The sequence below is a fragment of the Equus caballus genome, chromosome 1 (genome assembly GCF_041296265.1).
Source record: "Equus caballus isolate H_3958 breed thoroughbred chromosome 1, TB-T2T, whole genome shotgun sequence".
NCBI lineage: Eukaryota > Metazoa > Chordata > Mammalia > Perissodactyla > Equidae > Equus > Equus caballus.
The window spans coordinates 109,413,517-109,441,054 of record NC_091684.1 but is presented as its reverse complement, the minus strand read 5'-3'; the positions used below and the strand labels follow the sequence as shown (position 1 = coordinate 109,441,054).

At 44.4% G+C, this 27,538-nt stretch overlaps 1 protein-coding gene across 16 annotated transcripts in view; it reads right to left on the bottom strand.

Annotated features, from left to right (window-relative positions):
* The window catches only part of SV2B (synaptic vesicle glycoprotein 2B), a 193,716-nt gene that overhangs the window by 35,807 nt on the left and 130,371 nt on the right, over positions 1-27,538 (bottom strand). For all 16 annotated transcript variants that reach the window (XM_023650691.2, XM_023650699.2, XM_070267138.1 and 13 more), the window contains 5 exons: positions 12,105-12,285; positions 11,619-11,770; positions 6,118-6,251; positions 4,890-4,979; positions 210-320 (listed from right to left, as the gene is read on the bottom strand). In XM_023650691.2, coding sequence (XP_023506459.1) covers positions 210-320; positions 4,890-4,979; positions 6,118-6,251; positions 11,619-11,770; positions 12,105-12,285 — 668 coding nt within the window. The remainder of the gene's footprint in view (positions 1-209; positions 321-4,889; positions 4,980-6,117; positions 6,252-11,618; positions 11,771-12,104; positions 12,286-27,538) is intronic.

The following is a 27,538-nucleotide window of genomic DNA, read 5'->3' as shown; positions in this document are numbered from 1 at the left end:
AAGAAGATTTAGAGAGTTTGTGGCTCAAGGCACACAGCCGTGAGAAGCAGGCATGGGCTAGGATCCAAACATCCCCATCCAGGGTTGCTTCGTCTCCACCGTAACTGCCTTGGGTTGACAGGGTAGTCCAGGGTCTTTATTCTTTATCCACTGAGGTTACAGATTTCCACAGAGCCTCCCTCTCATCCACCACACGTCCCCAGTCATACCTGCTTGAAAGTGGTCTTGAACCTGACGAGCCAGCGCTGGTACCAAGTTCCTGTTGAACTTTGGATCTCAATGAATTCATCCATTTGCTTGGGAGTTTTGATGTTGGAAACCTGTAAAGCAAAGATGGGCGAGAGAATCTTAACCCACTCTGTGTCAGACTTTTTAATTTTTCGTCTAATGTCACTGACTTTACTAACTTATGGAGGGCTAGAGGAGCCTTTGGTGACCCTCTCATTCAGTGATTCTTTTTTTATTTTTTTAAAGATTGGCACCTGAGCTAACATCTGTTGCCAATCTTCTTTTTTTTCTTCTTCTCCCCATAGCCCCCCAGCACATAGTTGTATATTCTAGTTATATGTCCTTCTGGTTGTGCTGTGTGGGACACCGCCTCAGCATGGCCTGATGAGCAGTGATAGGTCCGTGCCCAGGATCCAAACCCGCAAAACCCTGGGCTGCGGAAGCGCAACACGTGAACTTAACCACTTGACCACAGGGCCGGTCCCTCGTTCAGTCATTCTTCACCAAAAACGTACACAGCATCTCCCAGGGATCTTCGTCCCACTGCAGACAAAACGAATCAGTCTCTTCACAAAATCATGCCTTTGGGAAATCAGTGGGCCATAATACACTGAATTCCCATTTATATTTGACTTGCCCACAGCAGAGCTGACTCCACCTTAACGTTCACAAGTCTATCCTTAATGGGTATTAACATCACAGAAGTCTGGATCCCATGTAGGCACCCCTTAGAGAATCTGGTACAAGCTTATCCTCCCATTCCCAGGAGCGTGGGCTCTGCAGATGCTCTTCCACCTGGGCTCAGACGGCGCCACCGCAGAGCCAACACAGCAGGCCCTGCAGAACCCCGGCTGGAGCTGGGCTTCCTGTTATCAGATACCCGGGGATTCCATGCACCCTGACTGCAGCCAGAAGAGGCCAGAGGGAAGGCTGACCCAAATCCGGAAGCACCTTAAAAACCACACTCCAAAGCAATAAACTAGCCACTCAAATGCAAATTTTTCTTTTCTTTGCTCCTAGGGAAAATAACACCCTATTCCCTAGGGATTTGGGAGTGGGTGTGTTGACAACTTCGAACATAATTACTCTAATTTACAATTAACTAGGATACTTGTCTTCAGTTCAGTCTAAATTAGAAGATGGTCTGTGTTCACCCAGCCCCGCAGAACTCTGGTTCCCAGGGGACCCTTTCCAAAGGTTTCACAGGGGACAGCTGCCACCTGGCAGTTAGGAGCTCATGAGGCAGTGAATGAGGCTGGTGACACCCAGGGCTCTGCAGGGGAGGAAAAAGTTTCCCTTGACCCTCTTAGGGTCCCTGACTGGGGCTGAAAATTCAACTGACAAAGACAGACTAACAGAAGAAAATCTTATTGAATTTTCACATGTCCATGGGAGCCGTCACAAGGGAATGAAGACTCGAAGAAGTGACCAGAGCAAGAGGCTTCTATACCCTTTAAACAAAGAAAAAACAAATTTGTGAAGAACTGACAAGACAGAGGGGTTTGGGCTAGGGGTAGTAAATGGTGAAGAAGTAACTAGGATGATAAGAGTTAGATTAACCAGGTTTGTGTACACAGCCTTCTCTGCTGATAAGAGCATCTTCTTTCCCCCCCGGTACGGGGGATGCACCTTTCACACTGGAGATTGATGACCTGTTTCAGGGAAGAAGAGCGAGCGGGAAGAGGTCAGAGTGACGTTTCTGGTTCTGCTGTTCTCTCAAACCCCTTCAGGTCCAGATATTCCATATGCCAAGGGGCCATATTCTGCTGTAGCATGTCCTGAACTCCATCAGCTGGAAGGTAAGAGCGGGGAGGGCAGCATCCGGCACTCACCATGAACCCCACCACCAATTGAGAGCCTGACCCGTCCTGAGCTCTTCCTCCAGGCTGCTGAGCACAGTTATGAGGGCAGCGCACAGGAGCAAAGCACGAAACCCCATCCAGGGGGCTGAGTGTTCACGCCTGACTACCAGCCACAGCTCGCTGAGGTCAGTCAACACTTTCCGGTTGGTCCTTTTCTTTTCTTTTTTCCTGGCCCATCCAGACATCCACTCCTACTTAGTTAATACAGTCACCAAGTCAGTATGGAATAATGAGCCTAACCTTTTTCATTCCCTTTCCCATTGAGTGAAACCCACTAAAAGCAAGGTTATGTCTGAGGACGAGGTAACTAGCATGGGTGCTGGTGTGAGACAAAACGCCCGTGTTTCATAGCCCCATGCTCGCTGACTTCTGCCTGGACTCTCTTCCTGGGGCAAGCGAGGACTCTGGTCCCAAAGAAAAAAGGCTTTGCTTTTGCCTTTGAAAATTGGAGGTTTTACTGATTTCCAGGCTAGGATTTCATCCCTCAAAATTAGGCTTTCTACGTTAGAATGGGTTGTTAACATGGGATCACTTCTCCAGAAAGGGGCTTACAGTCAGGCAAGCCCATGCAGCTGGTTGAGAAGTGGTCCTTCGAGAAGCAACATTAGGAAAACCACTATGTGTAAGGTACTGCCCTGTGGGGGGTGGGGAAGGTCGGGATGGGTTTACAGTCACCTGGGGAAGGCAGAGACACACACACAAGTGAAGTGGCGAGTAATCTATCCAGCAGGACCCCTCTTAGGAGAGCTCCAGGCGTGTTTGGAATAAATATGTTAATGAAGTGCTTGAGGTGTGGGAGAATCCCAGGGAGACGCCACTCCAACTTGAAAGACCAGGAACCTACTGTGCATGAGCCAAGCAGAAGAATTTGTTTTATTCCGGAGGGAGAAGATTAGAGAGTATGGGGAAAGGAGATGGAGATTAAAGAGGAGAAAAAGAGGAGGAGGACGCGGCAGGGAGAAAAGAAGGAGAAGGCTGTGTACTCTGTAAGTGTGTGTGTGTGTGTGTGTGTATGTGTGTATGAGTCTGTGTCTTTGTGTCTGTGTCTGTGTGTGTCTGTATATATATGTGTGTGTGTGTGTGTGTGTGTGTCTCTGTGCACGTGTGTCTGTGTATCTTAATATGTCTGTGTATGTGTGTGTTTCATACCAGGTTGATGTGATAGAAAATGAATCCAGCAGATGTGGATTCAGAGGCTGGGGGCAGAGGCAGAAGACAGTGAATAAGCAGGAGCTCAGAGAGCAGGCTATGGAATGGGTGGGGGGTGGAGGGCAGGACTGAGCAAGCACACCCAGATCCCAGTGGACAGGGAGCCCCTGCTAACATCTGGTACCCACACCTGCAGTCAAGCTGCAGCATTACAATCCATCACACAGAGTGATGGGGATGGGGGTTGGGAGAGCCATCTACACCCTTAACATCTTTCATTTGCAGCATTTCTGTTAATTGTGCTTCTTAATAAATGTTTGTGATAAAAGCACTGGCCCCATATTTTGGGTAATTCTAGAAGCATTGGAATTAGGGAAATATGCCATTGAGCAGCTTTCCATAAACTTTATTACTTGAGTTAATTTACGAAAACATATCACAACATTTTAGAATATTAGTTAACATCTATGCAGCCCTTACTCCAAGTTAGGCATGGTTTTAGGTTAATCTCCCTTATTAATCTTTACCATAACCATATTTAAAGACATTATTATCCCTTTTTTCCCCAATAAGAAATTGAGGCACAGAGAGTACCTCGGCTAAGGCCACACAGCTAGAAAGTGCCAAAACTGGGATTTCGATCCAGACTGTCTGGCCCCATGTTGCAAATTAGCTGCCATGTGGTCCTGCCTGAGAATCAGGGGTTTTAAGCAATGGGTTAACAAGGACAAGCATTTTACACCAGACTCAAATTATGGAAGCCAAAGACACCAAAGCAGTGAGTCAGAGTAGGTGAGTGTTAACCCAGGAAGTCTTCCTCGGGGGAAATGGATGTGAAGTTGCTCCAAAAGGAAGTTATGCAAACTGGTACGCAGAGATGCCTGCAGCGGGCATTCCTCGTCATTGGCCACAGAGCTTGATGGGCAGGAGCACCCATCCCGGTAACTAACAGGACATCTTCATGGAAATTTCCATTTACTAGTCTTTCACTTTTTAAACTAGAAAGAAACAAAATTTAGGCTAACAGCTAGGATGCTGTCAGGGTGCAGAGACATGGGTATCCTGTTGATTGTGGCACTGTAGACTGGTACAGCCCCACTGAAACATAATTTGGCAATATATCTCAAGAGCTATTAAATACTCACACTCCTTGAGCCAGTCATTTATTTTATTTCTAGGAGTCTACTCTTAAAAAAGAAACCCAGAAGGTGAAAGAGAAGGAATTATGTGCATGAGAAGGTTTGTTGCAGCAATATTTATAGGAACAAGAAAATAAATCTCTAACGTTAGGGACACGGGTTAATGTTCCTAACAGTACTGTTCATTAAAAGGATGGTTATGACCAGTAAGAGACAACATATAAAATGCTTATGAGTACTCTTAAATCACATGTATATGTAAATATGTGTACATATGCTTACCCCACATGAACACAGCTAGTTTTTCTGTTGTTTTTTAACAATTAGCAGTACCGAGAAAGATATTCATCAAAATGCAAAGGATAATTATGACACAGTAATGAGAATGTCAAGGCTTTTATTCTCCTTTTGACAAATTTTCTGTGATGTGCTTATGTAATAATTTTTAGCAAACCAAAACAGTAAAGAAGAGATGCCCCCCTCTTGCTGGCAGAGGTGACCCCTCACTCACCGTGAACACCTTCTCCGGGGCCCCCTTAGCCCTCATGTTGGTGTCATGCACTTGCTTGAGAATCATCCAGGCTTCGTCATGTTTGCCCATCTGGTAAAACCAAGGAAAGAGACATGAAAAATCCATTGCTGATTAAGGATGGGAATTCCTACAAACCCAAGGGAGAGCTGGCACCTGAGCCTGAGGCCATTAGACATGGACTCATTACTATCTAGGGCTTGTGAAAGACGAGGACAAGTTTCTGTCCCGAGTCCACCTTAGAAGGATAGTAAGATTGTGCCTTCAAGGTGTAAATGCTACATATTACCGTCACCATACATTATGAGTAACTACTCGTAGTTGTAAGGTTGAATAGATGGCTGGGTGGGAGCCATGTTCCTGACAAACGAGGTAAAGCAAAGAAGCAACATGCTATGGATTGAATGGCGTCCCCAGCAAAAAAGATATGTTGAAGTCCTAACCCCCAGTACCTCGGAACGTGACCTTATTTGGAAATAGCATTGCTACAGATGTAATTAATTGTGTTAAGCTGAGGTCCTACTGGAGGAGGGGGGGGGGTCCCTAATCCAATATGACTCATGACCTTGTAAGAAGACGGCCATGTGAAGTTGCAGAGACACACAGGGAGAACGCATGTGGTGACAAAGGCAGGGACTGGAGTGATGCAGCTGCGAGCCAAGGAACGCCAAAAATTGAGGGCAAACCACCAGAAGCTCCAAGAGCAAGGAAGGAGTCCCCTACAGGCTTTCGGGGGCACGTGGCCTTGCTGACACCTTGATTTGGGACTTGTAACCTCCAGAACTGTGAGCCAATAAATTTCTGTTACTCTAAGCCACTCCGTTTGTGGTCTTTTGTTACAGCAGCCTGGGGAAACTGATCTGCAATAAAGGGCAACTTCCGAGATGCCGCTGGTTAAAAAAACTCCCTGCTGCATCTGGCCCCAGGAGGGCACCCCACACCTCCACCCAGCCTTGGGGAACAGTCCTGCTGCTGGGTGCTCAGTGAGCTCCTGAGCCCCTCCAGCTCTGAGAGTCCATCCAGGGCATGCAACCATCACAGAGAGCAATGGAGCCCGATTTATAGACGGGCCAGGTCGGCCAACATGGGGGGGTTTGCAACATGCAAGCAGGAGAGGAGGCAAGACTCAGGGGCTGAGAAAGCAGCACTAGCTCCTGTCTCAGTGCCGTCACTCTCCCAGGGCAATGTAGGGGGAGGGGGGCTGACTCACCTCTAGCAGAAACCTTGGGCTCTCTGGCATGAACCTCAGGGCCACCATGGACACAGTGCAGGGCAGAGCGCAGACGATGACAAACACTCTCCAGCTGTGGAAGTGGTAATTGGTGCCCATGCTGAAGCCCCATCCTGTGAGGAAGCAGGCAGAGGATTTCAGACACGTGGTCTTAGAGTGACATTAAAGATATTGGCTCAAGGGGCCAACCCAGAGGTGTAGTGGTTAAGTTCAGCACACACCACTTTGGCAGCCTGGATTTACGGGTTTGGATCCCAAGTGCAGACCTACACCACTCATCCAGCCATGCTGTGGTGGCAACCCACATACCAAATAGAGGAAGACTGCCACAGATGTTAGCTCAGGGCCAATCTTCCTCACAAAAAAAGGGGGATGGGGAGACACTGGCTACTGGCTCTCAAACTATAGGGCACAAGAGCAACCCCTGGGGCACAGGTTAACAAGCAGACTCCCCAGCTGTGCCCCCAAAGCTTCTGATTCCAAAGTCAAGGATAGGTGCTGGGAATCTGCATTTTAACAACCCCTAGATAGGCCTGGACTGACATTTATAGGGACTTGGGTAGGAGTACAGATAGAGGCAACACACCATATTTCTATATATTCATTAAAATCTACATTAACAAGCTGTTACATAAGAGATGTTCTATCCTTCTGCCTTGACAAATAAGAAGCTGGAAGGCCAGGCCCAGAATTACACAGAACCCACCCTGGCAGGACCCCCTTCTTTTCCCTCGCCCCGCCCTTCCTGCAGAGTGAGGGGCCTCATGTGACAGGTGTGGACACACACTCACACCACCATGGTGAGAATGGGTGTCCTTGTCTGATCCCTTGAATTTAATGGGAATTCCTGGGTCCTGAGCACCGAGAGGGTGATCTGGATGAAGCGGGTGGTCATGATCTCGGGGATCCCTTGCCTCATGGGAAGGGGTGTGGCTGGAGGAGAGCAAAGCAGGGCCTTATATGACCCAGGGTTTCAATCAGAGATCCCTCTTCCCCAGGTCAAAGGGTAATACCAGCTCCAGGTGACTCCAATGCACAGGGTTCAGGAGCACACTTTGAAAAACACTGTCAGTCATAGTATGAATTTTTTTCAATTTAAAAGAATTGAACTTCTATATTTAAAAGATTTCTACCATCATTGAAATTGGGAGGTGACCAGCTCCTACTCAGCTGTCGTTATTCAAAGCATTCCTAAGATTCATTTTCAGAAACTGCCTTCAGGATCTACAAAACATTATCCTGAATAGCCTCATGGGGAGCAAATTTTCCTCTTCTGAGGAACATTACACAGTGGAAAAAGGCTGGACTTTTGTAAATCCTGGCTTTCTCACACCGTTATTGTGTCGGTGTGTTTTCACAGCTGTAGACTGCAGGTCATGATACCTCCACAGATTTGCTATGTGGGAAAGCTCCCAGCAACCAATAATAATTCACCAGCTTTGAGGGTAGATTTGACTTTTTTAGAAAAGCTACATGACATTTAGTGCCAGAGATTTTGAGTAAAATAGATGAATATCGGTAAAGGTCAGCAAAAGAATTGTGTCTGTGTTTTTTAAAAAAAAGCCAAGGTTATAAAATAAAGAGACTAATCTTCTCATGCCGCTCCATCTCTGAAGACAATTCCACAAGTATTTGTTAAAAAGACAAAAGCATATAAATAAACATTGATTTTCTAAAGTTCAGACAGTGGTTATTATTTGGATGCAAAATCTCTATTCCATTTACTTAAAAATATACCATATGGCCAACTCCGGAGGGGAGCAGTTTATGTCCTGAATTCTCCATTACTCCCCATCGCGGTTCAATTTATTCTACGTGCAGTGAAGGCCTAACCAATATCTGCTTTTTCTGCAGCTATTTCTTACTCGATTTGCACAATGGAAGGACTAGCCACAGGGAATCCCAGGTGGAAAAATGTGGGACTGTGGTTGCTTTGACACATTGGCCACAGGACACAACCCACATGTCACCCAACGTTCTCCATCAGACTCAAATCTCTTTTTGCACAGCATGGTGCCTCCTGCTTCCCATGTCACTGGGGTCTGTTTGTTCATTTAATTTTAACTAAAAAGCCTTTCCTTTCTCCTGGGAGTGACACTAGAATGAGGAAGATAAAAGTATAGTAATATTTACACATTCTCAGCTCATATCCAAAAGCTATTGTGGCGTAATTAGAAGTGAAGTTGATCACAGCTACATAACAAACTCCTGTGGTCACAAGGGAAAAGGGGCAGAAGTAGGTATTTTTATAATATATTCTGCCTCAGAAAGATTTTTGCCTTTATGATAATACATATAAATTATCCAAAATCCATTTTCTCTCATGCCTCTACGGGTTTTATGGTGATTTTAGTAATCTGCGCTTATCACATCCATTAGGCACATCTTTGGGGCCTTAAATTAAATAAAACTAAACAGCGAAGTGCTTCCAAATATATGGAGCGACTATTAATTTGGAGACAGGGATTGTTCTGTTCACTGATCTTTTAGCTCGCCCTGCTTTTCTCCATGAGGATTTCACAAACAACTGGTGGAGCTGACTACAATGGGAATTAATCTTCCATAATATATCCATTTTTTCTGGGCCGTGCCCATGAATTCCCAGGAAAACATTCTGAGTTTTGTAATTTTCTCTCTCAATGACTCAGTCTCCCAAATTCCTGGCGCCAAGACCTCCCATCACTTCATTCCTGCAAAAGCAATTAAATGGGTTGCGCAAGCCTCCCATCACATCATCTCCTTTCTGTAGTTACCCTTGCATTTGTCTCTGCTGGGCGGAGGGGGTGTTAGAGGATTAACATCTTAGGCATGTTGAGAAATATTGTCAAATGTCTGGTTCACTGTGGACAAAACATCTGATTCTGGTAAAATAAGGCTTAAAATAAATAATCACTCCTGTTATACTGTGATGCTGGTCTACCATATTTCTAGGATGGGTTTCCCCCAAGCTGATGACTGTTTCAATGAAGGCCAGTCTTCCCAGAGGCCTGTATTTTAAAATGGAATGTAAAAGTCACAGATTTGATACAGGCATACAAATACGAAGAAAGCCTGCCCACTTGAGGTAAAATTTTTAACCACAAGCCCTTCTGTCAGCCAGCAGAGGTCAGCCAGCAGCCATGTGGTGCCTCTGCCACGGGCATCCCATTCGGTCTTGGTCAACGTGCTCCCAATCTGAATTCTTTAGTTCCTTTCTTGGAAACCAGACATCCAGACGTTGGTGTGTGTCTGTGTGTGTAAAGTGAAGTGAAAAAATTATGCAGTTTGTAGCAACTATTGTGGGTTGCTCCCCTCACAACATCCCTCCCATCCTTGCTTCTCCACAGTGTTGCAAACATGTGGTTTGGGTACCAGGGATGCAGAAAGAAGTACATCGAAACCATTCGGGCTTTGGATCCTCTGGGGTATAGTGATTGGCTGAGGTGGGCACATGACCTAAGCTGATCCAATCAGAGGGAAGCTAAAGACCTTTGCTCATTGGTCAGGTGTGAGGCGTGCTTCCCTCATGGAATAAGCAGTCTACAAACAGAAGGTCTAGCATTAATAATGCTGCCAGAAGGGAAGCTAGCCTGAGTACTAGAATCATCTCAAAAATTTTCTCGTCATTTCTCTTTGCATCCCAAGAACTGCTGAATGTTAGGCTGGCACAGATCTCTACAGTCCATTCTCTTTGCTCCCTTCCTCCCTCCATCTTACAGGTGAAGGAACCAAGGCTGGACAAAATGGAGTGACTTGTCCTAGATCACACAGCACCACTATTCTGACTCAGCTTTTAGTCTGATTTTATTTGTCTCCCTCCCCAAAAAGGTTTTTTACTCACTTAACTCAAATGTGGAAATAATGTCTTAGTGTTCACCCATTTGGATCAGTTAACAGGGGAAATGATACTATAGCAAGTATTGTGAGGAAAAAAAAGCAATTCCTCAGACTCATATAACCAACAGCATAGCATATGGATAATTAAAGTGTGTGTTTGCGTGAAGGGTAGAGGGCAGAGCCTGAAACTAGGAGTAAGACAATTTTGTATCTAAAATTATGGAGAACCACTTTTGGTGACAGAATTATCTAGAAAACTCTTCAACTCTTTATTTCATGATCCATGTTCAGATTTCTTCTGTTTCTGCTACAAAATCCAGTGGGTTCTCAAATACTAGATATGGCAAAGATTCCATGATGTTCCCAAAGCCATTTCCTCTACTTTCTGGGCACATAACTAGATTATGTTTCCAAGCATCCTTTGCAGGAGGGTGTAATCATATTACAGATTTGGGGCCAATGGGATGTGAGCAGAGAGGATATGCTCCACTTCCTAGCCTGTCCTTCAAAACCACCCACACACAACTGCTCACGCTCTTTCCCCACCCTGGAGACCTCCAAGCCACTCGCTGAAGATGGCAGAATCACATGCTGGAAGGGAGACCCCAGAAACTCCTGACGGAGCAGAGCCCCCTGCAGATCAGAAACATCAGCCAGACTTTACAGGAGGCACTCCTGTGCCTCTACTGTGTCAAACCATTGAGATTTCAGGGTTTATCAGGTTATCAGGGTAATGCACCTAGCATCTTCTCAACTAATACAGTAGACAATGTCTACACCCAAGCGTCTTCTTAAAAAGATATATATGGAGCATCCATTAGCTCAGAACACACAGAGAGGGTCGGATTTAAAACAAGGACACCAAGGAGGTGAATGGGTAGAGAAGTGTTGGTTAGCTGCAGGGGCCGTTGTCTGCTCCTCCCATCTGTCTGGAGAATTCTAAATGATGGCAAAGCCTACACCCATAACTGGTGGTTCATGGAAAATGGTTTTGAAGGATGGAGATGGCATTGCCCAGGATACTCAAAAGGCACAATCGAATTCAAGACTGCTGCCTTCTCCCTAATTTACTCTTGACAAAACCAATTGTGAAAGTTAATGTTGCCAGATCTCTGTCCAGAGAATCCAGTTTTTGCAATTATCCAGGATAATAAAATTGCCCCGGCTGAAACCAAGACCTTGTAAGGGCTGTTTCCCTTCTGCAGCCAAACGAGAGTGAGGGCAGGCACCAGAGTGGACTGCCACACAGGGGTAGGGGTTGGGCACCAGGATTCAAGGTCACGCCAGGGGCATGACCTTAGCCATGTCACCAACTTCTCTTGGGTTCTGTTACATCCACTATAAACTGGGGTACCAGAGCTTAACTTACCCAGGGGAGGAAGGCTGGAGGAGATGAAGGTTGCAATGCTTTCAAATGAAAGGAAGGAAAGAAGAAAGAAAAGAAGAGAGGGAGAGAGAGAGGACAGACTGTATTATTTCCAGAAAGACATGTGTATCGAAACCAGCAATGTGTCTCCAGTGTTGGAAGTTCTTTAGAAAGACCAGGATCATACACAGAAAATGTGTGTGAGTATGAGGAATGAGACTGTGGATAGGAAATGTTGTTCAGATGCAGCTGCCATAGAAACAGGGGCCGCTGGGCTTCTTTAAGCCAGTGCACTCACCGTAGTGTGGAATGATGCTCCAGGCCATGGCAGATGCATAGATGCCCCCAGTCATCCAGAAGATGCCCAACCAACTGAGGTGCTCTCCTCTCTTCTCCCGAGACAAGAATTCAGAAAAATAGGTAAACACAATGGGCAGAGCGCCCCCAATACTGCAGAGAGAAAATGCCAAAAAGAAAAAAAGCAAGTCATACACTAAAAATGGTCATAGCAGAAACCAAGTTGCCTTATAGCCCAGTCTTAGGCTCTGTGGTAAAACAACTCAGTGAATTTGAAAGACCAGCCAACAAGGTGTTGGGTTATTTTCACCATATACACTGACTTTGCAACCTAACCCCTTTCTAAGCTTCAACTTTAATACAGTATCTTGGAAGTCAAACAAAATACCCAGTCCAAGGTTTTCTGGAGGACCACTCAGAGCAAGAGTACCAGAACGGATGGACCATTGGTCTGGGAGGGTCCAGCTGAGGCTTTGCAATTACTTACCCTATGCCTGAGATGAGTCGGCAGAAGAGGAAGGCGCCATATCCTTGCACGAAAGAGGAGAGGGAAGCGAAGGAGGCGTTGACAGCCAGCGACATGCTGAGGACTCTCTTCCTCCCCAGCTTATCGGCCAGGCCCCCCAGGACGAAGGCCCCTGCCATCATTCCTAGGTAGACTATGAGCCCTTTGAAGAGAAGAGAGAAAGGGGAGAGGGAGGAGAGAGTAGACAGACATTAGAGACCATGTGATGTTTTAGAAAATTCAACGTCTATTTTTATGCATCCTGGAAATTCCGTGTCACAGCCATAAAGGGTGGAATGTAACAGATGTCGGTGGCAAATTAGAAGTGCTATCCAAATGTGACATCTTAGAAATGCTATTCAAAAAAAATAGACTCACCAGGTTTACACATATGTACACGTACTGAAATAGATCAACCACGAGCGGGATGATGTACTTTTCTTAAAGACTCCTCTTAGATGCAGAATCCACAGAGGAGGGTAATGCTGTCATTTTATTGTTAAGCAAAAAAAAAAGTGTCCTTACCTGCAGGGTTGTGTTTAAAGAGAAAAATTTCAGGGAAAACCATAGCAAAGCAGGTATGAGGAACATTAGGAGGGGCGAAAATGGTGCAAGTGAAAAACAACAAGATTGCAATCAAGATCAGCTATTATAAAAAATACCCAAGAAGGACCTTTACAAGCTACAGCCAGTGTTCATGTTTCTTAGTGGAATGTGGAAGAGAGTAGCAACGAGCTGCCCTTTCTTGAACACATGTAACTACTGCTTGCCTTATGATAAAATTAGTTAATTTGAGATATCATATAAATACATTGTTGTAGACACGTTTATGGTGTTCCAGTGAAAACCAGCATCCTCACAGAGGTGGCAAATCTCCAGAAGCATATGGATAATTCTTTCCTGTTAAATATTGAGTGCTTACCCATTATCAATGACCATGCTAAGTACCTACATTATTTTAATAGATCTTTACTAAGCCCATGAAGGAAATTTCTCAGAATGTCTTTCATGCAGAGAAAATATTGAATACAAATTATATCTAAGTATCCTTTTGCCCAGCCTCGACTGTAAATCAAACAATGAACACAAATCCTCTTTCACAGAAAGGAAGCTTCTCCTGGACCTGCAGATGCTTTATTTATGCAGATATGTGCTGAGAAGGTTCGACCTAGAGCAGAGCTTCAATTTGCTGGTTGATCCAACTGAAGGTAGGTTCCCAAAAAGAGAAATTTGACTACGCTCTGCTTTATCTTCTTCTGTGACAGACTTCCTTCTTTTATTGTTTTATCCTCTGAAAAGAAATAACTTTGGTATCATGAATGGTTTTCACTAAATAGGATTTTCCTCGCTCACCTGCATTGTAACTTTTAATCTCTATTTAGCTCACAGTCACGAAATATGTTATTTCTCTTTTCTTTTCCCTATATGATGTCACTTCATGAAACAAGCCTATGAGTCTGCAAGTATTTACGAAATGTCTGTTATTAGGTAAGCGGTGTTTTCATTACTGGGGACACAGCAGGATACAAACACATGAAAATCTCTGCCTTTGAGGAGCTTACATGTTAGATGGGGAAAAGAGATAATAAACAAATAAGTGAGTACAACATATAGTACCTGGGTTACTGATAAGAGTTATAGAGAAAAGCACTGCAGAGGAGGGGAATAGCGAGAGCCAGGGTGGAAGGTAGATGGCAATTTTAAATAAGGTGGTTCAGGAAGCCCCCACCAAGATGCGAAATTTGGACAAAGACTCAAAGGGAGCCAAACATGGGGCTCTCTAGGGGACATTGCTGAACCCATGCTCCTGGACCTGAGGTTTCTCCAAAAATTGGAAGATGCCCAGAGAAGTGATGGAGAGAGGTCTTCCCATTCTATTTAAACAGTTTCCCAGCTCACAGCTCAGAAAATGTAGTAAGCAATTTCCCACAATTTTAAGTCACTGACACTTGTGTTTGAGAAAATGAGTCAAGACTTGCAAATCCAACTCACGCATGCGTCATACTGTATTGTAATAATGTGTGGGTCAGTGTTCCCTACTAGACTATGAGTTTATCTGCCTGAATCAGCCCTGATCAACCAAGCGTTTCCAACATCTGCTTCCCTGCAGACTTAGTCTTTCCCAGGTCTGAGCCATTGAGTGTTATGTCTAGCAGGACCACCTTACTCACTGATGAGAGTATCTTAAAGCCATCTTCTGTCGCCATGATCCAGCTCCATGAAAAATGAACCATGACTCATCTCCACCAAGAAAATCTGAGTGAGCCTCAGGCTGCAGCCTCCCCACTACTCTCACCTGGTGATACTATGCTGCCTGACTGGCTTTGTCCTGAGATCCTGGTCCCCATGCTAGTTTCCTACCATCATCTGATGCTCCAACCAATTGGAAAAGTCCTCTGCCCATGCCCAACCAGGTCCTCCCCAGGAAAGAACTGGGCTCTGCTTCCTCTGATTTAGACAATATCTGAGATAGCCACATCTGAAATAACCTGCTCTTCCTCTCCGACCTCAAGATAGACCCCTGGGATATCATCACCAGCCCAACTCACAGTACATCATTCCTCGTACTTGGTAATTTAAACTTCTAGACCAGAGCAGGAAGAGAATTTTTTTCCAAGTTAGGTCTGTTCAGCTTTCAACCGTTCTTGGCCTCAGCTTCCAAGAATTTGCCAAGAATTTCCAATATCCCATGACACCTGGTCAATAAACATCTGGAATAAAGAAACAGACGTTGAAAGGAAGGAAGAGAGGGAGAGAGGGAAAGAGGGAGAGAGTCCTGCCCAAACTGTAGATCCATGAGCAAAGTAAATGCTATGGTTGCTTTAAGCCACTGAGTTATACAGCAATAGATAACTGCACAGTAAGTGCCTAACAACCTTAAGGAGCCTAATATATCACATAATAGCAGTAAAATAGCAAACATAGAGTGAGCATTTACCCACTAGACAGACTCCTTGTCAAGCATTTCACAGGCATTGCTGACCCCATTTAATGCTTGCAACAACCCATTGAAGTAGATACTATTATTATCCCTGTTTTATACAGGGAACTTGATTCACAGAGATGTAAAGAAGCTCCCCAAGGTCATACAACTAGTGGAGGTACCAAGACTTTGAGTGAGTAGTTCTGACTTCAGAGGTGATGCTTCAACAACTACACTTACTGCTCTTTATAGATAACCATTGCTCAGACTTCTTAGCTCTGTCTTAGTTCATTCTTTCATCATTTGCTCATCCCCAGGACTGCTTGCTAAGTGGAGCATGGTTCCTTCCATTCAAGGAGATAAACAATAAAGTCTGTGATTATCTCCCGGTGAGAAAAAGAGCTCCAATACAGGCCTATGACAGGTATTGTAGAAACACGGAGAAGGCACGCAGCTTGGACACACCTCCCTCCATGTGGGAAGGCTCCAAGAGAAAAGCATTGAGCTGTTGTTGAAGAACAAACAGAAGTTAGTCAGGTCTCCATCTCTGTGATGGGGGGAGTGTATCACAGGCAGAGGCAGACGGCATGTGCAAAGACAGAGAGCCAAAAAGGATGCCCGATGTGTTTGGGCAACTACCTGCAAGTAGTTCAGTGTGAGGAGAGCATGGTGGGAAACCTGGTGAGGGATTCGGGCTGGAAGGCAGGACAGAGGCCAGATCAGAAATGGCTCATAGGGTGTGTGTGCGTGTGCGTGAGAGAGAGAGCATGCATGCATATGTATGAGTACATGCATGTGTGGTTATGTGTGTCGGGGGTGGGGTATTTGCATGCATGTGTGTGGCCCTATAAATTGGGAGTAAGGGAAGAGGGGAAATAGAGGAATGGTCAGGAGATTTACCAAGAACCAATATTTTACACCCTATACCCTGGCCCCACGCTAGAGGAAAACACTAGCACCAGATAAGTTCATTTATTTATTTTTTCACTTCAATAAAGCCAGTTTCAGCACTTCTCAAATTTCACTGTACACACAAATCATGAAGCTATCTTGCTAAAATCAGATTCTGATTTTCCAATCCGGTAGGTCAGGAGTAAGGCTTAAGATTCTGCATTTCTAACACGACTGGTGCTGCTGGTCCACAGACCACACTTTGAGCAGTGAGAGGCTGGAGCACACCCATCTGCCTGGAAACATGGTGAGGGCTAGTGGCGAGAATCCTGGCCTTGGAACCCAAAGATCCCATTCACCAGCTGGGTGATTTGGAGGAAAAGCCTCTCCCCCTCCCAGGGCCTTACCACCATGTTGGTAAACTGATTACTGTGCTGGCTAGTCTCCAAGCTGCCTTCCCATTTATTTGCTTTTTAAAAATATAAATCATGAAAGATGAAGTTCTGTGGATTCCCCAAGAAGAAGACATTCAGATTAACAAAATAAGCCCAGACACAAAGTTCTGATTAAACTATTGCAAGAGCCACACAAGACATGTCTGTGGACCATATGTGGCCATAAGTGGCTTCTAGGCCACCGGTTTGCAATCTTAGCAATGAACATGGTGCAGGCTATTAAGCTATTGTGTCTCAGCTCTGAAGCCACCCATCTAGTCCTCAGTTCGTCCACAAACCACATGTGTGCTTTGCTGGTGGCTCCCTGCCAGGCCCTGCCAACACAGGGCACTGGAGAGAGACTTAAAGGCTGGAGAAGGAAGAAAGGACCCGTGCTTTCTATTCCTGTAAGGTCTACCCGAGCAATACTTCCTCACCTGGTAGCAGCAGTGCCTGTCCACAGAGCAGCTGGATCCAATCAGAAGAACCAGCCACATCCTGCCCCTCCCTCCTGTCCCACACCAGCACCAGCCAGCCAGGGCCCCCTCTCCAGAGATCTGAGTTGTAGCTCCATGGGGCCCCTTCTCTGAGCTCCTAAATTATAATAATTCCAATCTCTTCCCTTTATTCCCCAGTCCTAGGCGTGGCAGCTGTTCCCTGCATTCATGACCTCAGTATGCTTTTTAAAAACATTTCACTCATCCAGTTAATAATTTCTATATTAAATTCTCTCTGTTCCAATATCTGGTATGATTTCTGTCTCCTGACTACACCCTGACCAATCCAGACACAGAGGCAGACTGATGAATCTTAGAGCTTAAAGCCTGAATCCAGCCACTTCGCTTTACTAGACCAGGAGGTTGAGCCCCAGAGAAGGTCAGCGACTCTCCAGGAACCTCTCTGCTGGCCCAGGATCTGCTGGCGCTGCACTTCTCGTCGCCTGGCTCTGAGCCTGGTGCTTTTGCTACCAAACATCAGTGTCCAAGGCAAAGAAGGAACTAGAAAGAACAAGAAGAGCTTCTCAAAATGCTCTTGTAAGGGCTCAGAATATGCTCCCCCAAAACATGCCACTTTGGTAGCAGGATTATTTTGAACTGAAGACAGTTGAGAAAGAGCAGACTCCAGAAAAACGCTCTGGGCCCTCCCCTACATTTGCCTAAAAGCAAGCTCAGATTCAATCACCAGAGACTCTTATCAGCCCAGACATAGCACCAGGAGGAATCTACATAAGAGACCTTACTAAAGCCACTCTAACTTCAAACACTTGGCCCCATATATTCAACTCCCCACAGTTTGCCACCCTGGGAAGACTAAAACCCTTTTCCTTAGTCTTGTCACTTGTCTACACATTTATCGTTCTTTGTGAAGACGCTATCTAGCCTGAGTTCTAACCACCTCTTTGAGTTACTCATATGTATGTGCACTGCACATGTTAATAAACTCTTCTTTTCTCTGTTAATCTGATTTTTGTCCATTTAATTCACAGGAGCCCCAGCCACTGAACCTAGGAGAGTAGAGGGAAGAAGCCTTTCCTCCTCTCCACTGTTTGGGGAGGCTCTGAAAAGGAAGAATGGAGAAAAGATGAGCCTATGGATAGAGAAGAGAAATATGAAATTAACGACGCTTCTGAAATGGCTGTGCTATTAAACTCATTTAAAATCTGTCTTTAGCAGAAGAAATTAAGACAATAAATTTGGAAAATTAGAATGCAATGGAGTTATCAAAAATTACTTTAGCATGAAGCAGATAAGGGACTAGTTAGAAGGCCAGAAAATGTATTATCCTTCAATCCCACTCAACAAGCTCAGCGGCATATTAAGGAAATGTCCCCCTAATATACTGAGCTGTTGAGAGAGATTAAAAACCATGATTGCTACTTGCAGAGTAAGGGAAATGGGGGTGAAGGGAAGTGGATGTGGTGGGGTGAGAAGGACATTTAATGGGTGATGACCCCACAAAGGACATGGAATACCCCTCCTCAGAAGAGGGAAGAGCCTGCACTGATAGGTGCCATACAAGGGAAAGCCCAGTGGAGGGTGAGACATCTGGGTGGCAGTTCTGGCTCCACGGATGGCCAGCAGCATGACCACAGGCAACCCATGCAGCTTCTCTGATCATTGCTCCTTCTTTGTAAAATTCAGATGATAGCACTCATCTTGCAGAGTTGTTAGGATTATATAGGACAGAGGGTTCAAAGTATCTAGCAGGACGCCAGGAACAAAGGTAAATGCACAATTAATAAAAGTCGCTATTGTTATAAGCAGCACAGCTTAGAATTGGCTGTGACCTGAGAAAGCCACAGGATTAGAAAAATGAAAATAAGTTGGTGGTATTTTAAATCAAACCAACTATATAATAAAAGAATTTGAAGAAAGAGGATGGAGACTAGCAGAATAAACTTATTTATAGTAGTATGCCCTTTAAATGTACCTCCTTCTCTCCTACCTGGAGAAGCAGCCAGATGTCAATAAAAAGCTTTTTTTGACTAAAAAACTTTTCAAGTTTCCTCTAACAAGACTTCGGAGGGAAAAAACACTTTTTTTGCTAACACTTACATTTCTTAAATTGCTAGATTAAATGTCATCTCCTTAGAGAGACATTGTCCCAAAATAGTACTCAACAAACTTTTTCTGTAAAGGGCCACAGAATAAATATAATGATGTACACCTGATATGTTTCAGCTGTAAATAATTGACTTTGTAGATATCCTATGGTCTCTATGACTACTTCTTTTTCCTTTTTTTCTTTACAATCCTTTAAAAATGTAAAAATAAAAACAGGCCATGGGCCATGGTTTCCTGACCTCTATTCCAAACAAAATTCTGGTCCCCACTAGTCTTTCTGCAACACGGTATTCCTTCCTTCATATCACATATATCTATTTGCTATTATATATTTCTTGGTTCAGCGTTTGTCAAACTCCTTTGATATAAACTCCTGGAGGAAGGGACCATGTCAGGTCCATTGGCATGGAGACCCCAGTGTGTTTCTAGCACCTAGTGCAGAGACTGGCACATAGTAAGTACTCCATTAATATTTGTTCAAGAAATAAATAATATTAAAATAATCCATATTCACTGTAGGAAAATCCAAAAAATTATCAAAAGCAAAGCAAAAACTATCCATCACACCACCACTCAAAGATAGCTATTGTTAGCATATTTTATTCTTTGTCCTTGTACACATACAGCTACATGGTTGAGACCATCCTGTATGGGAAGTTTCATAACCTACTTTTTCCACTTGATAGATAACTCAGCAAAGAACATCTTTGTGCATATGTCCTTGTCTGTGTTGCTGGTTATTTGCTGGGAATTGAGTCCAAGAAATGGAATCATGAGGTCCAAGGGGCTCAATGAGACACAACGGGTTCTTAAGACACAATGCCAAATTTCCTTCCAGAGACCTGGTACATATCACAAACCTCTCGCCATCTCTAGAGACGCTTTTCACACAGACAGAATATACCCCCTCAGCACCAGAGGCAGCAGGCTGAGGAGATACACAATGAGAGTGCCCTGGCTTTTACGGAGATGTGAAAGAAGAGGTCCCTGCCTGGCAATCTTTTTTATTTAGCAATTAACCAAGAACAAAGAAGCCATTTCTAACTTTTTTTCCTTTGCTTGAATACATAGAAATTAAATGCACTAATTATCCTGGGGGGATTCTGAACTCCCTTTTCCCGCAACCACTCAAATATTTATCTGACTATATGCCTATGCTTTGCAGGGATAAAAATCAGCATCTCCCAACTGAACGATTTTCATTCCATTTCTTTATTATTCAACCAAATATACCTTCTTGAAGGTAATATTCTCTTGGACTCGGGTCTGGGATTCATAGATCTATAAGGTGGTAAATGTGATAAAGGTTGAACATATATGGGAACCCCCTAGAGGAGACTCGCTTTAGTATTAAATCATGGAAGAATATCAGGGTATCCATCTGCACACCCCTATGAGATCAGACACCTTGGGCAGGTCAGCTAAGCACTTTATTTATACGACATCTGGATGTTTGGAAGCTTCTGGGATGAGTAAACACTTTCTTTTGGGTCTAGGTACTAAGCACAGAAAAAGTTTAGCTTTAACAATTTGTCTAGTGGAAACCAATCTGGCAATCACCATGTAGGACTTTTCTAGTTCTTCATGTGTCCCGTAAACTCAAGCAAGTGAATCTTTGGAAGTGGGTTAACTTATGAATCTACTGAAAGTTAGAACTCTTTCCTAAATGTCACATAAGATATTAGGAAACCATGGTGGAGAGGAGAAAGGAAGGAACAAAGAGACTGGCATCCGTTAAGCCTTACCATGCACTAGGTGCTATGCTAGGTAACACATACAATAATTTCAATTTGTCATTCCAACTGTGTGAGGGAAGTATTAATATTTTCATTTAACAGATGAGGAAACTGAAGTTCAGTTTTCCTCTTTGACCGCAATTACTGAAGTAGCTAAATCAAGTTTTCAAAATCTGATGGAAGAAATCTAGGTTTATAGTTGGGTGATTTGTCAATACCTCAAAATATGGAGTGGCTTACAAGAAAAAATGCACCAACACTGTTCAAGGACACTAGGGCTGGATGAGGCATTTGTTACTCTGTCTGAGGATGTAACACACTCATTCATGCCTAGCCGTTCAGCTCAGGAGAAGCCACCACCCTACGGAAGAGCAGAATCACCCGTCCTGGAAGTTCTGGGTTCTGTGTATGGCCAAAACAGGTCCAGAGGTGGGAGTCTGCAGACAGACTGGGAAGTCTGAGGGACAGAAGCCCCTTGCTTCAGTAAGATAGTGTAAGGGTAGCGCCTTAAATCAGAAAGGGACTCTTTCTCCAACCGTACTTATGGGAAACTGAAGACCCTGCAAGGCAGCGTAGAGACTTCACCATCCCAGGCAACGCATAACCAAGCTCAAACCATGAGGCAATATTCTGGACCAAGAGGGGAGCCTGTGAGGAGACCAGATCCCAGATCCCCGTCTATGTCTTTGGTGAGTAGAAGACAGGGCCACAGCCATGGTGGCAGCAACTGTAACAGAAAGGCTTCAGGACACTAGTGAGGTTTCTGACCAAGGCTTACACTAGCTTGGGGTGAAGGGGTAACCGGCATTTTCCTTAATCTTCTCTCAGGCTAAAAACAAGAGGCATTAAGAAAGATTTCTTGATGATGCTGTGAGATCATTGAAATTACCTTGTTTACATATTACCACTCTAGAGATGTCTTAGAAAAGCAAAGTTTCCCTTTGGTATCTCCCACAGCAGCTGAGAAGAGGTGTCACCTGGGCTAAAGCCAACAGAGGTACGACATCTCTGACAGGCCTCCTGGGCCCTGTGGGCATCCTGGATATGATCATTCCTCATAGATATGTATATGATCTGTCTCTCACTAGCCTCTTGTCCTCACCACATTCTTCACTGATCTTAAATTCATGTACCAGAATCATAACCATTCCCTGCATACACCATCAACTTCCTTGTGCCTCTTATTTTGTTATGTTCTCCAACTCTGTTTACGTCTAACTCTGCATCAGTCTGTCCCTGTACCCCGTAGCTGCACGTGGCTGGTGAGACACGTACAATGTTGTCCTCTGGCATCACTTTAAATTCATGATCAAGACCCTCAAGGTGACCCATGGTGATGCCAGCCTTCATTCCCTAGTCCATTCACTTTCCCAGTCTCCTTGATGATTCTCCCATGCCCTATCTGCTGTTCTCAGTTCCCAGCATCTCCTCCCCATCTTCACCCTCAGTGTAATGAACTCGCTTCACTGAGGAAACAGAAGCAACCAGAAAAGAACTCCTGCAGTTCCTACCACCATTATCTACCAACCTAATTGCCCCTCTACTTCCACCTTATTCCTGTTGCCGTGGAGGAGCTGTCAGGCTCACCTGTCCACTCTCACTCTAGACTCCCATCCCCTCTCACCTTCCTAGCACACCACTTTCATAATTCTCACCTTCCTCCTCCTCAGCTGTTCTTTTATCTATATGGAATGATCTCCATCAACACACAAACATGGTACAGTTTCTCCATTCTTGACCCAACACGTGTCTTTTCTATTTCCTTTTCAGTAAAGTTCATTGAGTCAATTTCCTCACTTCCCATTCTCACTTGCACCCACTTTGAGCAGGATTCAGTCCTCACCACTTCAGAAAACTGTTCTTGTCTAGATCGCTAGTGACCCCTACTTGGTCAATCCAGTGATCCAATCTCAGTTCTCCGTTTTCTTACGCTGTCATCAGCAACTGTAAGAGCTGATCACTCCCTCCTCCTTGCTACACTTTCTTTTTTGGACTTCTAGGCTATCACTATCTCCTAGTTTTCTTGTTCCTCCACTGGTGGCTCTTTCTCATTCTCCATTGCTGGTTTCTCTTCATTTTCCTGATCCTTAAATATTAAAACGTTTTAGTACTCAGTCCTCAAATCTCCTCTCTATTGCCACTCACTCCTTTGGGGATCTTATCCAGTCTATGCTTTAAACACCATCCATCCTCTTGACTCTGCCTTTAAAATACATCCAGAATCCAGCCACTTCTTACCACTTCCACTGCTACCTACCACCCCTCCCCAAGCCATCAACGTCACTCACTTGGAATTAAGTAATGACTTCTAACTGGCCTTTAGCCTTTTGGAGGGAGAGGCCACTGTGGATGGATGGTCAAGGAAAGCCTCTCGCAGCTTAGGCCTAGAGTATGACAGGGAGCCAGGCATGCAAAGATCTAACAAAGAACGTGCTAAGTGGAGCAAAGAGCACTGTGAAGACTCCGAGGTGGCAAAGAGCTTAGAACATCACTATCCGGGGGGTAATAAATACCCGATACAAAGGTAAATAGGAAATTAAGAGTAATTGTCATGGTAATAGAAAAGTAAGAGCTCTGACTCATTAGATACATTTTATTTCCATAAAAATGTGAACACTCACTTCCCTAACATATTATTATAACTCTATGTCACACAGGGTTCTCAGTGGATGAAAATAATTGCTTGGCTACTACAGTGTTTTAAAAAGCAAAGAATTTTATTTAAAAATCCATATTTCTGGCTTTTCTGGAAACTCCGGAAATAGGGTCTATATTCTATAACACAGCAATTGGCTGAAATTAGGTGTGGCTGGTCCCTTGGATGGGCATGTATTCCCCGGTCTTTCCTATTCCCTGTTAAGTATACCTGGTCAGCTTCACTTATTTGCATTCCCTGCCTGGCCCCTGTAGGCATCTGATTTTGCAACCCTTGGGCCAGGAGGTGAAAAGATTTCATCAGTTTGGATATTTGAAGGGATGCGCAAGACTCCACTGAGTATAGTCACACAAGACTTTCATCTAAAGGCAAACGACACAGTGGAACGGAGAAAGAGAATATAGGCGAGCCCTGGGGATTCAACAGACATCCAGGCACAGTCCCGAGGGTCCTTCTTTTTCTCACATGGACCTGTCTCCAGGTGGAACCACCAAGATCTGTGCAAGAAATCTTCACTTTGGGAGAGCTCAAGGCAGAAGCACCCAGAGGGGTTTTCATGTTGCTCTGTTTGTGTGGTCGAGTCGGTTGACTAACCTGTTATACCATTGAAAACCAGTAAACACGCAGGCCCTAGGGTCACCAGGGGAGATTCAGACTTTAAACAGCACATCACAAAGGCCATTGTCCTTATCATGGCTGTGAGTCAGAGCCAGATATCCAGGTGTCCCAGAGATAAGATAGATCTTTTCCACTCCATCTGTAAATCAACTCTATCCTAACTAGAAGATAATGGCCTTTGAAGACGAGGCAGCCTGTTTAGAGTCATTGTACTGAAAAGCATCTAAGTTCTGGAAAGCTGTGAGTTTGAGTTCTGCCAATAATCAGCCTCATCACCTTCTGGTCCCTTTATGTGAAGCTTAATCCTGCTACCCCCACCCAACCATCCCCCAACACCCCAACTGTCTGCTTACTCTAAGACAGCCAAGCTCAGCTCCCACCCTTTTTCTACTCGCTAGCTTGCTAGAGTTCTTCTGTGGGCCTTCTCTGGCCCCTGCCCTGCTCCACCACTTTGCTTGTTTCCCTCTCTTTATTTCTGCTAGATTGTGAGTGTCTTTGAAAGCGGAGGACTGGGACTTATTTAATCTCTATGCCCCTTTTCCATAGTCACTGATGTGTAGAGAATAGGGCTAAGCAAATTTCCTTGTAAAGATTTTGGTTTCCTCTCTTGATTTTTTATCAAATGCTCTGCCTCAGCGTCTAGCTTTCAGCCATACTTTACAGTTAATTAGCCCCATCGTGATTCCCCTGTTCTGGTCCTAGATCTCATCGGACACATGGTTCCACCCTCTGGAAGTGACCACAATGGCAGCCACAATTTGGTCTTTAGTGGAACGCTTGAGGGATCACTGATCATATACATATCTATGAGGTTGGAGAATTGTGAGCTGGAAGACTAGAGAGATCGAGCTAGAAAGACAGAAGAAGGGGTGCTTCACATTGGGATTGTGGAGGGGTTGGAGTTACTGGTAATGGTAAGACCTGGGGTGAGACCAGAAGAGTAAGTGAGTGGGATGGGGGCTATCACTAGACAGGATCTTAAGGAACTGAGAAACCAGGATATGGGAAAGCACTTCTTGAACTCAAAATTTATCATTGAAATGATAACATAAATAGTGTTGGAGTGTGACAATAAACCTGGAACTAAAATCCTCAAGAAACGAGGGGCCATGACCTAAAAATCAGTAGATAACTGCAACAGGGACGCATGGTAGGTGACACACTCTGACCACAAGAGATTCAAATATAGGATGTTTTAAGGAGGATGGTAGTGTCGGGGGAAAAGAAGTATTGGAGGGCCTACCAGGAGCACACCAAGTGCCAGAGCCCCCTTCACTCCTGCCAATGAAGGAGTGGAGGTTGTGGGAGAGAAAACCATCTTGTTTATTGTCTACTTCCCCCTAAAATGTTAACTCCATGAAGGAGGGACTTGGGTGTCATTTTTCAATGAGTCAGTCAATAAATAATTGATTCCTTAAAGAGTTATTCAATAAAATAAAGAAAGAATATGCAAAGCAAGCTCGTATTTATTGGGTCCTTATTGGGCACTGTGATAAGGCCTCCATGTGCATTATCTTATTTAATCCTTACAATGGTTCTGTAGGTACTAATAATATCTTAATCTTACAGATAAAGAAATCAAGGTTCAGGAAGGGTAAGTGACTTGTCAAAGGTGGTAGAACCAATATATAACATCAGAGAGTCCACCTTTAAAGCACTTATACATATGGTAGACTCTGTTGGTCATATTCCCAGCAAAGCTATTTCCCTCTTCTTCCTTGTTAAGGGAAGCTTGGTTTTTGTTTAGGTATTAAAATGTGCTCAGAGAAATTGCCACACACACACACATCCAAGCCTAAAGGGTGAACCATAGTTAATTTAAGATAGTCATCTTAATCTAATTCTTAATTCAGGGAGAGCAATAAGACGTAGGGGGATGTCTGTCAGAGACTTCTGGGCAATATTTTTGTGCATAATAAAAGAGGAAGAATCTTGCCACCATCTCTCTTACTTCCTGCTTGGAAAGTCATTATGGGAGGATGTAGAGCATAGAGCCATGGTGGTCATCTTAGGACCATGATGAAAAGGCAAGAAGAATTACAGAGATGCCAGACCGCATGCTCTAACATCAGTAAGCCATCGGCCCAACCCTGAAACTATCTACATTGGGAATTCTTGATAAGTAAACAATAGACATCTTTATAATTCAAAGGCATTGTTACCAGCTGCTAGATGCATCCTAAACACACATTGCCTCCTAAAAAATAAAATATACAGATAGAAGATCATCTGATTACTTATATAGTTATTCGTTAAGAGCAAAAGGCAAGACAACTTGGTGTAGAAGAAGGAGCTCTGAGCAGTAGCCAGGGGGCCCAGATCCTGGTCCTAGAGCACATGACCTTGACCAACTCGCTTCCTCCTTGGGGCTCAGTCCCTCAAGATGGAAGTGAAGGGCATGCTAGGAGTCTCCTTTATTCCTTTCATCACTAATATTAGATGATTCTATAATGTAATTAACAGCTTATGTTTTATAATCTATTATCACGTCTCCTTTCAAGGATAAGATTTTCCTTTCTAGGACTCAAGAGCAGGGGAGGCAGAGAGGCCAAGGAAAGAATGAGACTTCTTTGGGCTGTTTCCTGTACATCCCAGCAGAGATTGATCTATGCCTCTGAGTCAGCAAAATCTCCAGCAGATAAACAGAAAACGCTCACTCTGCACATCTGAGCAGCCCAGGTCAGCCCCATGGAGAGGAGTGTCCACATTCAGTCTGTTCAGTGGACCCCACGGGGCACGTCAAAGGTTATTACATTCCCGGGACCATCTATTTCACTCTCCCTTCCCTCCTCCCTCCCCTGCTTCCAACACTTTCAAGCTTCCTTCTCTGGAAACTAAATCAATCCCTTGCAAAGCAAAAACTAGCTCATCTGAGTTCGTGCTGCATAAAAGTTATAAATAAAGAGGGATTTTACACCCACTGGCCTACAAAGGGCCATTTTAGCTGTGCGCTCATGAACTCCACGTTGGACCTAAGTGTCCTCTGACTGATATGGTTCCTGGTGGAGGGGATGTGGGGGAGTCCTTTGTGCCTCTGCTGCTCTGGGTGATGGGTCATTCCTTGGGACCCTTTTCACAGCCTGACATGGGAGGATGGCAGCGTTGCTCTTCAGCTCTTTAGACAGTCTATTCTGGGCTGATAGTCTATGCCTCAGGGATTGCTGCAGATCCCTATAGTAAAACTGGCACCTGACTTTTCTGCTCCAGCTGGTTGGGATATGAACTATGTCATGCTCTTGTCTACAGAGATGGGCTGTAACTGACTCCAGCACTCTGATGGAGGCCACAGCTACTTTGTAATTGCATCTTATTGAGTGATGCATTTTGCATAAAAGGTTGCTTAAGCTTATATGTATAATGGGCACCTAGAAACCTCTTCCATGGACAGGACAGCAAGGTAAAAGAGGAGGAGTAGACTCTGAAGTCAGACATAACTGGTTTCAAATCCTAGATCCGTCATTAACCAGTTTTGACAAGGTACTTTCACCTCTCAGAACCTATGTTTTCCCATCTGTAAAATGGTGAAAATAATGCTTCCCTTGCAGATTGTTATAAGGATTAGAAATGTCATATATAAAATGCCTACCACAAAAT